General features: G+C 37.0%; 1 protein-coding gene across 6 annotated transcripts in view; it reads left to right on the top strand.

The window, feature by feature from the left end:
- The window catches only part of KIF13B (kinesin family member 13B), a 190,623-nt gene that overhangs the window by 158,696 nt on the left and 17,727 nt on the right, over nucleotides 1–14,200 (top strand). For all 6 annotated transcript variants that reach the window (XM_073232754.1, XM_037024548.2, XM_037024552.2 and 3 more), the window contains one exon: nucleotides 4,067–4,206. In XM_073232754.1, the coding sequence (XP_073088855.1) occupies nucleotides 4,067–4,206 (140 nt within the window). The remainder of the gene's footprint in view (nucleotides 1–4,066; nucleotides 4,207–14,200) is intronic.

The following is a 14,200-nucleotide window of genomic DNA, read 5'->3' as shown; positions in this document are numbered from 1 at the left end:
GCACTTCACAGATTTTTGGCATGCTGTACTTTCATTATCATCCTATTCAAAATATTTTCTAATTTCTCTCTGATTTATTCTTTGACCTTTGGGTTACTGGTAGCATGTTAATTCATCTTCATTGGGCGAGGGTGTCTTGTTGATTTCTTATTTATTTTCAGACTCTTTAGTATTTTAGTCTTTTGAAATGTTTGAGACTATGTTCTTGGTGAATATCTTACATGTGCTTGGAAAGAGGGTCCATTCTGTTCTGGGGCAAAATGTTCTGTATCTGTCTTCTGTAGTTTACTAATTAATTTTTTCCTCTTCTATCAATCACTGAGAGAGGGCTTTGAATCTCCAAATGCAATGGTGAAAATTATCCATTTTTCTCTTTAATTATAGCAGTTTTGCATCATTCACTTAGAAATTCTGTTGTTAGGTATATACATATTTAGGATTGTCATTTTTCCTGATGAAGTGATATTTCTGTCATTATGAAATGTCCCTTTATATTTCTAGTGATATTCTTGCTTTGAAATCTGTCTTACTTGATATTAATACAGCCATGTCAATTTTCTTTGCTTGTTGTTGTCATGGTGTATCTTTTTCTCAGTTTTTAGCCTATATTTGTCTTTAAATTCAAGGGATTATCTTGTAGATAGCATAGAGTTAGGTCTAGCCTTTTTTTTCTATGTAGTCTGACAATTTCTCCCTTTTAATCAGCATGTTTAGTTCGACACCTCATATTATTACTGTCATGTCTGCAATGTTGTTCTTGGTTTCTGTTTGGCCTTTCTGGTTGTTTTTTCTTTTTCATTATTCTTTTTTGCCTTCTTTTGGGTTAGTTGAAAAATATTTTTCAGTATTTAGTTTTACTTTCTCTTTTGACTTTTTGGCATTCCTGAATTTGTTTGTTTATGTATTTAAACCTATGCTCAAGGATTCTAGTATGCATCCTTAACTTATCACAGTCCACTGAATTTTTGTTGTTAACAGTTGGATTATGACATAATTAGGTATATTTTTCTCCTTGCTTGGGTTTCAATGATGTTCTTGGATCTGTAAGTAATTTTCCAAAAAATTTTTGAAGTGCTCAGCTATTATTTCATTAAATTTTTTTCCCCTGGCCTTCTCTCTCTTTCTACTCCTGGGAATCTAATTATGCACATGTGAGATTGCCTAATATTGCCCTGCAAGTCACAGAAGCTTGGTTCTTTAATTGTAATTTTTCATCTTTTTATCTTATTCTCATTTCTTTGGGTTTGATAATTTCTCCTGCCATTTCCAATGATCTGTTAAGCACATCAGAAAATTATTTATTTCAGTTAGTAATTCTTTTAGTTCTAGAATTTCTACTTGTTCCTTTTTGTATAGTTTTAATTTTTCTGTTGATATTCACTATCTGTACATTTGTGAAAAGCCTATTGTTCTTTACATCCTTGGACCAATGTGTAAAAGCTGCTTTAAAGTCTTTATCTGTTAAATCCAGCATCTATACCCATCTCATGGTCTGTTTCTGTTGACTGTTTTTTCCCTTGACTAGGGGTCCTAGTTAATGAGTTTTAACAAATGTACTTACCTGTGTAATTTACACCCCAGCCAAGATATAGAAGATTTATATGACTCCAGTTATCCCCACAGTCAGCCCATAGTTCTGGTTTCTATTATTTAAGATTGGTTTTGCCTCTTCTACAATTTCACATAAATGAAATCATAAAATATATAGTCTTTTTGTGTTTGGTTTCATTTGCTTCAGATCATCCGTACTGTTGCATGTATTGATGATTTATTCATTTTTATTGTTGAGAAATACTTCACTTTCACAATTGACTTTGTCACACTTTTTAATCAGTTCTCCTGTTGATAGAAGTCTGGTTTGTTTCCAGTTTTTAGCTGCTTATGAATAAAGCTTGTTCTTGTAGAAGTCTTTTTGTGAAAATTCCTCTCGTGTAAATTCCTAGGGTTGAAATTACTGGGTCAGAAAGTACCACCATGTTTTAAAATTCTATAAATTAAAAAAATTATAATCATTGCTTCTTTAGTACACATTTACCACTTTGCTTTGCTCTTCATTGCTTATTGCACCCCACTCCATTCTTGAGTGAATTATATCCAGCATTAGTGTGTTTATCAACTGTCTTTTAGTGGCATACTGTTTATTTCTTTTATATGTTTTCATTTGGTTCTCACTTCAAAAAATATTTTTACCATGGAAAATATCAAACATACAAAAACAGAAAGTAACCTGATGTGCCTTCAATACCCCGTTCTGATTTGAAAGTGATCGATTCATCACCAGACTTTTTATCTGTATGCCCACTACTTCTCCACACCCCCTCATGATTATTTCGAAGCAAATACCAGATATTATCTCATCTGCAAATATTTGTACATGCATCTATAAAGCTACACCCATAATATTTCACTCTTAAGAAAAATAAATAAGTCCTGAATATCACCAAACTTCTAGTCAGTGTTTCAATTTCCCCATTTGGATCAAAAATATCTTTTGTTTTGAATAAAGATCCAAGTAAGGTTCGTACATTATGATTAGTTGATGTACCTTAAGTTTGTTTAATCTTATATGTACCTCTCTTTTTTTCCCTATTGTATTGTATTTGTTGAAGACCAGGTCTTTGTATAGTAGACTCTGTACATTCTTATAGTTGCTGGTGACATCCCCGTTAGGTTGTTTAAATGTGATTCTCTGTCTCCTGTATTTCCTGTAAATGGGTAGTTATATATTCTGCAATTGATCAGATTCAGGACAGTTTGAAGGAGGGGTGGGAAGTGGGGTAAACGAATGGGTAGTTTTGTGTACTTCCCTCAGGAGACACACTGCATCTGATTGCCTCTCTTTGTGATATATTCAGCCTTTGGTATGTTATTGTCTGGATCTTTATTTAATTAGGGTTCAACGTCACTCTAGGATGTTTAACTGCAGGTAGAACCCTAGATTATCCCAGTTTTTTTCTTAGCATTTAGATGATTATATTCTTTGGGCTCTTTATTCATCTTAAAGTAATTGTATTTTCTGTTTGTCTCCTCTTTTTTGTCCCTCTTCCCTATTATTGCTTTCTTATAAATCATTTGACTTTTTTGAACTCAGTTTTAGCATATCTCCTGCAATATAGCTATCTCTTTATTTTATGTTTTTAGTGATTGCTCTGGTGATTACAAAATATCCTTACCCTTTTTCATTGTCTACTTAGAGTTAATATTACAGTCTTACGTAAGATGTAGAAGTCTTACACATGTTTGGGGCCAGGTCCCAACTGTATTGCTGATGAACTTGGAATCATTTCAGGGGTCAGCATAGAGTGAGAGGTGGGAGGGCTACACGCTGCTGTTCAGGGAGTCTCACACAAATTCCTCGACTTGACTTGCTTGTTCTTTTTAAAATGTTATGGATTTTAAAAAGATAGATAACATTTTTAATGGATCCAGTGTTTTACCAGTTATGACTTGGATTAGATTTTCCTTAAAGTTTAGTTTTATTCACTAAGGGGAAGGAGGGCTTCTTCTGTCATGGGCACTGTCTGCATGTCTGACCCCAGCCTTTGGAAATGAAGAGCAGGCAAGAACGTGATTGGTTCAGGGCATCGAACCCTCTCTTGTAAAAATAACTCAAAACAACTGTACTTTTTCCAAAATGTAAGTTTCATATCTTTATTCAGTAATAGCTATGAAAAGTTAAATTTTAAGAACACATAGTTCCTGACATTGAAGAGTTTATGTGTCATCTGCTATGTAATTTAAAAATGAAAAACCTTATTTTATTCTCAGGCAGAAGTTAGTCCTTAGTGACAAGGACTGGGGTTGGATACTAATAGGATATTACTAGGAACATGGATGTTAGAGTGTTTTAGAAGCACACTATTGCTGCTATTTAATTGGAAAAGGAAACATCATCATGTTTTTGAGGGTAACTAATAATATTCCATTTTCCTAATATTCATTTTTTAAGGATTTTTTTGATTTACATTGTTAGATTTGCTAACAAATGATATTTGGCAAATTTACAGGAATGAAAATGTCTATGCAATTGTTTTTGTTTTATCTCTCTTCCTTTTAATATTGACAGGACTTAGTAGCCTAGCAGCCTCCTACTTGAATCCAGTAAAATCCTTTGTGCCACAGATGCCAAAGCTCCTGAAGTCTCTCTTCCCCATCCGCGATGAGAAGAGAGGCCGACAGCCGGCCCCGTCGCCCGTGGCACATCAGGTAAAAGCACCAGGAAGCAGCCAGGAAGGGTTTCTAGTAGACGGCTGGCAGACGGCGCCCTGTGTCGCGCTGAGGCTGAGGGTCAGGCGGACAGCGATGGGGGGCCACGAGAACCGGGCTGTTAGACCTGGTGAAGGCTGGTGGTCATTTTTCTCCAGAGATAACAGAGCTGTTTCAACTTACTGACAGTCTAAATCCTTTTTGCTTATAAAAAGTGCCAAGTATACTTCTAATGGGCTTTATGGTGATAGGACCTAGAGTAACAATAGTAACGTTTATGAACCCCACTTGGTGTTTGTGTATTGCCAAACAGAAAATGTAATTCCATTTTTAATTCTTGATTTCATTTCTCATTTAAAACAATTTTATATCATCACTGTCCTTCCCTCTCACCCTCTTTTCCTCTCCTGTGGTTTACTTGCTGTTTCATTCAAAATATTAAAAATGATCCCTTGTCTTATTTCCCCATTTTCTTAACACTCTCTGTCCAGCCTTAGAACAGCTTTTTGGGAAAATGTTAAAGGATTTTCCAGATAATCAGGAAACTGCTCTTAGGTGATGGTTAATGAGAAGCCTGCTGGAAATGTAATTTCTAGCCTTACATAGGTGTGAAATCAACAGAAAATGTTAACTGAAGGTTTATTTATACTCATTCAAAAACACATACAGTGCAAGTTGTTGAAACAGGTCTTTAGACATCAGCTCCTCCACATACATATTGCAAAAATGCAGGTGACTCCTTGTCTGAGACCTTAACTGCCTTAAAGGATTTTCTAAGTTTATGAATGCATATTCAAGGACGGCTGCTGTACAGATGCATAATGTTTCCACTTTAGCATTATGTAATCAACACATAAGCATACATGTATACACACTAGATGGGAAAAATTAAACATCAGGATATTGGGAATGTTTAAAATAAATTTAACTAGGCATATAATGGGTGCCTGACTGTTATCAAAATGAATCTTAAGACTGTGAGAATTAGAAGAAAAAAGGAAATCTATTACTTGGTTGAGACTGGGGTAGCAAAAATGATTTTTCCAAGGTTTTGTTATTGCGTACGTTATTCTGTTCTAAATTTCTACATTGTTGTTTTACAAAAGTATGATTCATGGACCATGTGTATCAGAATTTCATGGTGGTTTAAAAAAAATATATACCCTGACCTCCTAATTCATACCCCACTTGGGAGTGCCTTATAATCTGAATTTTATAAGCACCCAAGGTGATTCTTATTCACATTAAACTTTGATAGCCATCATTTTTCAATTGCTTGTTGGTGAAGACAAAGTTATACAAGTTGAGGAAATTGGAATGGCATTAGAAGTCATTGAATCAGACTACTATCATTTATAATTATTTTTTAAAAGCTACTCTTGAGTTTTTGATATAGCACGTCAAACCACCTGCTACAATAAGAAATTAGTTTACTGTTTTGCCAATAAATGATTGGTTCTTCTGGACATAAAAGGAACGACAATGTATTAGAAAGAAATCTAGTTACTGGTAGATAGCTGCAATTTATAATGTCCAGTTAAAGAGAGGTGATCTTGAAATATTTCGATGGTGTCTTAAACAATGTTTAGTCATGCAATTTACCTTTTTTTAAAGCATATAGGAGCAAAGTGGCCCCCAAAATTTCATATTTTATAAGTAAATGAAATATAAATATAAAACCGGCTCTAACCAAGATGCTCAGTGGTGGAACTAAGTAGTCCAGTTGGTCTGTGAAGCCCCCACTCCACTGAAAGGCCTCTCGCAGGCTCGCCGGGCAGCTCTGTCATGCCTGCGTGTCTGCGTTCTCCTCTGACTTGACGTCATGCTCCAGGCACTTTCATCTCTAGGCTCCGGTGCCGCCACACTGGCCTGGCTTCCCTTGTGCTGACTGCCGTCTTTCTCAGCTGCCTTTGCTGGGACCATTTATTCCATCCTGCCATTAATATTCAGGTGTCCCAGAGCTGCATGCTGGGCCCTCTTGCCATGGGGAATCACACTCGGTTCCATGACTATTTGTGCATTGACAGCGTTCGCATTTCTGTCTCCAGCCCCGATTTAGCCCCTGAGCTTTGTGGAGCTAATCACCCATTCACGTTTTCCACTTATATAATCAATTAGGCATTCACTTTACAAGTTCAAAACATTTCTGTTGCTTTCAGCTCACAAGTCTTTGCTCCCAGCACACAAAATATTTACAAAATACATGCCCTTCTCAGTATATAGCACAGATGCCCACCAGTCACTTACAACTCAACAAATAGTCCATCAGTAAATATTTGTAGGAGCCACTTCTGATCCAGTGACATCTAACCATCTCCGTCTCTCATCACACACCCGGATATGCCACGTCTCTCACAGTGGCTGCCAGTGAGTCACAGGCTGCCTCGCAAGGTCCATCATTTACAAACTAGCCAGTGTGATTCTTCCAGAGCCTTCCATCAGTTAATGGCTTGAAGCCTCCCACTGCTTCTCACTGGAACTGAATGAAATCTAAGTTCCTAACCATGGCTTACAGCATTCTATGTGATCTTTAGCCTTTATTCCCCATATTTTTCTCTTTGTTCACCATCCTAAGCCATACTGGCCTTTTTTTTTTTTTTTTTTTAGTTTAGTCTCATGAACCTATGAAGCTTATTTTGATGTCAGAGAGAGTCTGGCACTTGCTTTTCCTTCCACTTCTGAGCCCTCCCCAGAGCCTCTGCCCAGCTACCAGGTCACTGGTAAAGTCGTGGTCTGCCATTTGAGCAGCCCAGAAAGGCCGATCGAAGGAACTGCGTCTGAGTTTAAACTAAACTAAAACAACAACGTTCACAGTGCACGTTTTAAATATTACCATAATTAGGTTGCTCTTTGGGGGTTATCGTTTGTGATGTTTATATGTAGTTCCTTGTTTGTCTCCCCTCTAGAATGCGATCTTGGCAGCCAGGGGAAAGTTGACATAAAAGGTGTACTGTCTGACTAGTGACATATATAAAGGTTCTAATACTGGACGGTTTGTATGTGTGGTGTCATCCAGTGTAAAGGACTGCATGCCCAGTTTAGAGGTGAGGGAGTCACGCCTGAGTGGCTATTTGAGATACAAGACTTTTCTGTGAACTTTCTTTCCTAGATTGATGTAAATTCTGCTGAAGAGTTTTCCTAAAGGAGGGAAAAACTTGAGCATATCATTTTGGATTTATGTGACCAAAGATGCTTGTGTTCATCTCATTTTTACTATCTCTGCTAAAGCTCTAACAGAAGAAAATTATAATTTTAAATGACAATATCAATATATAGTTTTCTCTTCCTAGGGTCACTCTAAATATACTTCAAGTTGTTACCACTTCGAGGTGTTTCAGCCTTGGAAATGGAACACTGTAGTATCAATGTAATCTCAAAATCACAGCAAGAACAATACCATGTTGGCCAGATACCACTAAAATGGTGTCCTATTCACTTACAAATCAGATTTGATACTTAGAAGTTAAGATTCTTATTTTTTTGATAATCTATCCTACCACATCTTGTGGAACCTCCCAAGTCCTCCAGGAAAAATGTCAGCTTATTTCCAACCAGCCTTTGTCTCAGAGTTTCCTCTGCTGTTGCCCAGGATTAAAGGGAGGGGAGGAGAGGTTCCCCCAGATGTAACAGCTACAGGTCAGCCAGCTGTGCGTCATAGAATAAGTGCTGCTTCCCCCTTCAGTTGTCTGGCCAGGTCCTGTCACAGAAGTGACACTGTAATCCCTGTGCTTGGAAATAGCGCATCTGTGCTCTTTCCTCTGAATAATATACTTCTGCCAGAGGAGCACATGATCGAACTTTTTTTTTTTCTGTTTCATAGAACATTTTTTTTCCTTTTTTTTATTAAGGTACATTGATATACAATCTTATGAAGGTTTCACATGAGCAACATTGTGGTTACAACATTCATCCCCATTACTAAGTCACCCCCACACCCCATTTCAGTCACTCTCCATCAGCATAGTAACATGCTATAGAGTCACTACTTGTCTTCTCTGTGCTGTACTGCCTTCCCTGTGCCCCGCCCCCACAGTATGTGTGCTGGTCATGATGCCCCTTCATCCTCTTCTCCCTCTCTCCCCACCCGCCCTCCCCTCCCCCTCCCTCCCCCTTTGGTAACCACTGGTCTCTTCTTGGAGTCTGTGATTCTGCTGCTGTTTTGTTCCTTCAGTTTTGTTTTGTTGTTACACTCCACAGATGAGGGAAATCATTTAGTACTTGTCTTTCACCCCCTGGCTTATTTCACTGAGCATAATACCCTCTAGCTCCATCCATGTTGTTGCAAATGGTAGGATTTGTTTTCTTCTTATGGCTGAATAATACTCCATTGTGTATATGTACCACATTTTCTCTATCCATCTACTGATGGACACTTAGGTTGCTTCCATTTCTTGGCTATTGTAAATAGTGCTGCGATAAACATAGGGGTGCATCTGTCTTTTTCAAACTGGAGTCCTGCATTCTTAGGGTAAATTCCTAGAAGTGGAATTCCTGGGTCAAATGGTATTTCTATTTTTAGATTTTTGAGGAACCTCCATATTGTTTTCCACAATGGTTGAACTAATTTACACTCCCACCAGCCGTGTAGGAGGGTTCCCCTTTCTCTGCATCTTCACCAGCATTTGTTGTTCTTTGATCATACTTTTTCTTAAGGCAAGTATTACCTCTTTGTGTTTCTGGTCAGTTAATGTTCCCGTTATTGATACTCTTGTCAACGCAGTTTTTCTCTTTTATTATTATGTTGTTACTTGATGTATAAAAATACTTAAATGAGGATGTTTAGACTCATTTCTAAAATTTTCATCTTGATTTTGTTCTGACATTCCTATGATATCAAGATTTTTTAAAAGTAGGTATTTGAGAAAGCATTCATTCTAGTTATCATTTGCAAACTTTAAGGGCATAGTTTATCTGTGTTTGAGTCATAAACAAAATAGTGACCATTACAGGACCAAGAGAGAGCCCCGCCACATAGACTAGACTTCACTCCTCAAGTCGTAGAGTGACAGATGAATGCATTTCAGCTGTGCATGGTCAGTAACTACCATCTCCAATCCACATTTCTCCCTCTGCCGAAGAGATTGTGGAAGGCTGTTAGATGCATTGTGGAAACAAAGGGATACCACGTGTCCATGGCCTTCCTTTATATCCACCACCCTAGGAAGCCTAGAGTGAAACATGAGTTTGATGAACATTCCTAGACCGCCCAGTTCACTGCCCGGCTGCGCCATGGCCCTGTGTGAAGCAGCTAATGGAGTGGCTCACCTGTAGCTTAAAGAAATACACTAATACCTTGAACCTTGCTTCCTATTTTGATTCTGTGTGTTTTGCTACTGGGGCCTTGTTAGGGCACTATTTTCAATGGCCTATACAATGACTGTAATGCCTATTAAATAATCAAAATCAGACTAAAGAATGTGCAGGTTTTAGAATAACATCAGAGATAGAACCCAGAAAAATAGAAATAAGTACATATGCCTGAAAGGAATCTGGGTCAGTTCTCCAGTAGAGGGAGGGATAAATATTGATACTAGTATTGCATAAGACTTCAAGATAATAGATATAACCTTGATAAGATTTATAATGTGTAACAGCACAAAACCAAAATAGAAAGCCCCATATGGTTTGAGGATCAACAGAGACAGTCCATGGTACCCAAACAGACTGTGTGATAGCACACTCTTATTTCTACTTCACACCCACCTGCCCTTTCATCATTTTTAAAGCCATTTCTCTCTCCATTTCCTACCTAACTATGATGAAAGATATTAAAATATTCCTTTTTATGGTTCTATCCTAGTTTAGTTTGGAGACTTAAACTCCTTCTCTGAACTAGTCATAATAATGAAGAAACTTACCCTAACCAGGGGCTTCATTCAGCTACACCTGGATTACTGCACCTGCTTCTGGGTATGTCACTAATAGAAATCCATTGACCAATTGGAATTATTTCAGAGGATAACATCGGAAGTGATTTATGAGGAAGGGCGAAAGGAGTTATTTATAGCTTGACCAAACAATGACTAAGAGAGCTGACTGCATAAGCATCCAGAGGGTATCAGCACCAGGGCTGGGAAGGGCTGTGTTAGGAGGGTCTGCTAGAGAGAGCGTAGGTGAGAGGCATAGAGTGGCAGGAGAGAAGTTAATGAGGATGGTAACAACCATGAATAAATAAGTAAAATGATTTCTAGATAGGAGGGTTCTCTCTTTTAAAAAAGTGGGATTTCTGTCACTTCTGTTTTTTAAAAATAAGAAGACTTTGAGAATATAAAAATAGTCCAGGTAAGAACTGAGGAATGGAATAGATCCTTTTTCCACCAGTCATTCCTCATATTTCAGTGTTAGATTAGGTGGAAGAGAGGCAGAAATTGTAGAATGCAGGAATGATTATTATTTTTAAAAAGTACTTTTAATCAGAGTGTCCTTGACATTTTCAAACAAGAATGTTCAATTCTCTCCCTCATGCAAAGATACAAACATGAAACCATGGTGAAACCCTTAATGAAAAGACTGATGTTTATTAACTTGTTCTTTGGAATCAGCAGGTTCTCAGATCAAGATGCTATTTTTTTTTGACATTATATTTCGATTTTGAAAAGACTCGTGGATCTTTTCTTGTAAGATAGAAATTAACAGTTTATTCTGAGGGTTTAAAAACGAAAACTCATATTTTCATAAAGACTTATGTTTCTCATTTTTATGGAGATTGCTTTTATTTGTAATCAATTTCTGTCTGAGTTCCAGAAATGCAAAGATACTTCTCTGAAAGAGGTGGCAGCTGACAAAATTGCTGTCTTTGACCTTCTGATGCCAGTTCAGTAACTAATCTGGAAAATAATGAACTGCAATTAATGAAATCTGTACTCATATTCAAGTGTGTTTCTCAGACGACACATAAAATAATTGAAAGAACTTCCTGCTCTCTAATTAGTTAGATTGAATTAATTTGGCATAATAGCTTTTTTCATTTATCTGGAAGTTTCTGTTCAGATGAAGCTATTTATGTACTTCAAACTTCAGGGCTCCAAATGGCGTCTTTGACTCAACTAGGCGGGGGATTAAAGAGTTAATGCCCAGATCTAATTTCCACCTGCAAAGCACAGTCACGTTTCCAGCCTGTCTTTGCTTCCTGTCTGCTCCCTTTCGGTGACCTGCACTTTGCTTAGGACTCCTTGTCAAGCACAAGGATATTTTTCTCCAATTTCAACACAGCTTCCAGTGCAGTGGGTGGACAGATACTTGGGGAGACAGAACAGCACCCTGCAGGTCTCTGGTGCTAGCTGAAAAGATGGCTTGAATAGTTAGTTATTCCATCTTTCAAGTCAGCGATCCTTCCATTTATGAAAGAGGGGAAAAACAGACCAGACACTAGTTCTTCCCTTGTGCTCAGGACGCTGCCTTAGGCTTCTCAGACGCGGGCTGCCTAGATACACAGTGAACCATGTGAAACTCTTGTCCTTGTGTCTTAAGGGTGGATCCTCTTAACTGACTAAAATAAGCATAAGGATTCATGCTCTGTTTTCTAGCCTTCCATTTTCCTTAATTGTTCAGGTTCCTTAAAAATTAATGTACAGAGCATTTTTTTGTTGTGATTTAATACCACCATCATATATATATTTGGATATGGCACGCTGCATTCATTTCACTTGTTCTTGGGATAACAAAGGGACATTTGCACAGGCCTTCCAGTGTACAGATTAAAAAAAAAATATTCAAGGCAAGTGACTTCTGTTTAGTTGCTTAGGGGTGAATTCTCTGGCACTCTTACTACTGTTAGAAGACTCTTATCTCCATTTTAATTTTCCAAAATCAAAACATTTTGCTGTCTACCTTTGACCATGAAATGCATGGATACTGTATGAGGTACATAGACATACTAAGTTGACCAAGTTGTCTTCAGAATCAGGTTCAGTAGCTGATATGAAAAAGAATGAAAAGAAGATGGTTTCCGAGGCAATGTGGAAGGCAACTGAGGAGATGTCTATCAGCAGGCATTTTTTAGAAACTGGCATTGTGTACTTTTGTATGATTCTTTAGACCAGCAGGGATTGCAAACTTTTTTGGTAAAGGGTTAGATAATATTATTTTAGGCTTTGCAAGCCATTCAGTCTCTGTCAAAACTAGCCATAGGCAATACTACAAATGAATCTGGGTATGTTCTAATAAAACTTTATAACCCTGAAAGTTGAATTTCATTTAATTTTTACATTTCACAAGGTATTATTTCACTTCAACAATTTAAAAATGTAAAAACCATTTTTAGGTTACAAGGTATACCAAGCTGGTGACAGGCTAGATTTAGATCCTATTTTTATATTTTTAGATTAACAAATATTCTGTGTTTTAAGTAAACATCCTTCATCCTTAATGGACACTTGAGAAATAACCTCAATTTTGGATGATGGGAACATCACATCCTCTTTTTAAAAAATATAAATTTTTTTTCTCATATAAAAATGTAAACAAGTGTTAACAATTACCATGTAGAAGTTTAAAAAGTTAACTAACTAAACTCTAAAAATTCAAAAACTTTTTTTCTGACAATTCCAGGAACACTAGTATTTAAAATTTTCTGTATGTAGTACCTTGAATAACTTGAGCTCACACATATGTAATATAGTGAAATAAAAAGTCTATTTGGTCTTAATTCACTTTTATCCACTAATAGTTCACTTACTGGTAGAAGAAATGGGCCTTTTAGTTGTGTGATATGATTATAATTAAGTAGAAGTATCAGGTATTAACCCTTGAATGCCTGTTTCTGAGGACTGTCGGACATTTTGGGTTTTGCTCGCACTGTATCCCCAGCTCCTGGCACAATCTTTAGAATATAGTAGGCATCTGGTGCACAGTAGTGAATGAGTAAATTAATAAAACCTAAGGTTCTTTGTTTGAAAGAAAACAAATTAGCGTATCCTGAATGGCTTTGGGATTGATAAACCCAAGTAGAAACCTTCGATTTTATTTAGATCATATGTAATTCTGGATTGCTAAAAATATGTTTATAGTAAGCCAACCTAGAACATCTTGGAAGACAAAATGCAAATTCCAACGATTAGGGTGGCCATGATACTTTGTACATATGCTGAGCGCTTACTGTATGCCAGGGATTTTATATGCATCAGCTGAACAGCAGTGCTGAGTTAGACCAGTTTTGTCCAAGAAAAGCATAACACGGGCTACATGTGTCATTTCAAATTTTCTGGTAGCCACATTTTAAAAAGTAAAAAGAAACAGGTCAAATTAATTTTTATGTAATTTACTTAACCAAGTACATTCATAATATTGTCATTTCAGCCTGTAATTAAGATAAAAAACTTACTGAGATATTTCCACCTTTTCTTGTGTATGATCCTTGAAATCAGGTGTGTATTTTACATTTCTAGCACATCTCAGTTCAGATACTAAATTTTCATCGGAAATACTTGATCTGCATTTAGAGTTCATAAAGTTGAAAAAATAGATCCATATGCCCAAGCTGTTCCAAACATACTTAAAGGCACTTTAATTTTTAAATTTACATATTAATTGAAATTACATAATGAAAAAGTTCACTTCCTCAGTCACACTAGCTGCATTTCAAGTGCTCAGTAGCCGCGGGCAGTGAACAGCACAGAGCTGGCGAGCGATAGTAGATCTCAAGTCAGGTGGTGTGGAAAGTGGGACTGACGGGGGTGAAGAACCTCGTCTGAGTTTACAGAGCCTGGCAGAGCTGAGGTTGATATTCAAGAAGCAAAATTGAATGCACAATTGTGATCTTAAGAGGCATCACTGATTTGATTAAAAATAGTAAGTAATTGTATTTGTAGAAAGAATGAACCTGTAGAGTATTTGCAGGAGGGACTTAGTCAAGCCATGGAAGTACACTAAGGATGACCTATCCATATTCTTTTCTTTCCCATTACTTTCTAAAAAAAAAAAAAATATATATATATATATATATATATATACATATATGTATCAGTGGGCAGTGGGGAGTCACTGACAGCTTTAA

Source organism: Manis javanica, chromosome 3, assembly GCF_040802235.1.
Source record: "Manis javanica isolate MJ-LG chromosome 3, MJ_LKY, whole genome shotgun sequence".
Lineage (NCBI taxonomy): Eukaryota > Metazoa > Chordata > Mammalia > Pholidota > Manidae > Manis > Manis javanica.
This window is presented reverse-complemented; position numbering and strand designations above follow the sequence as displayed.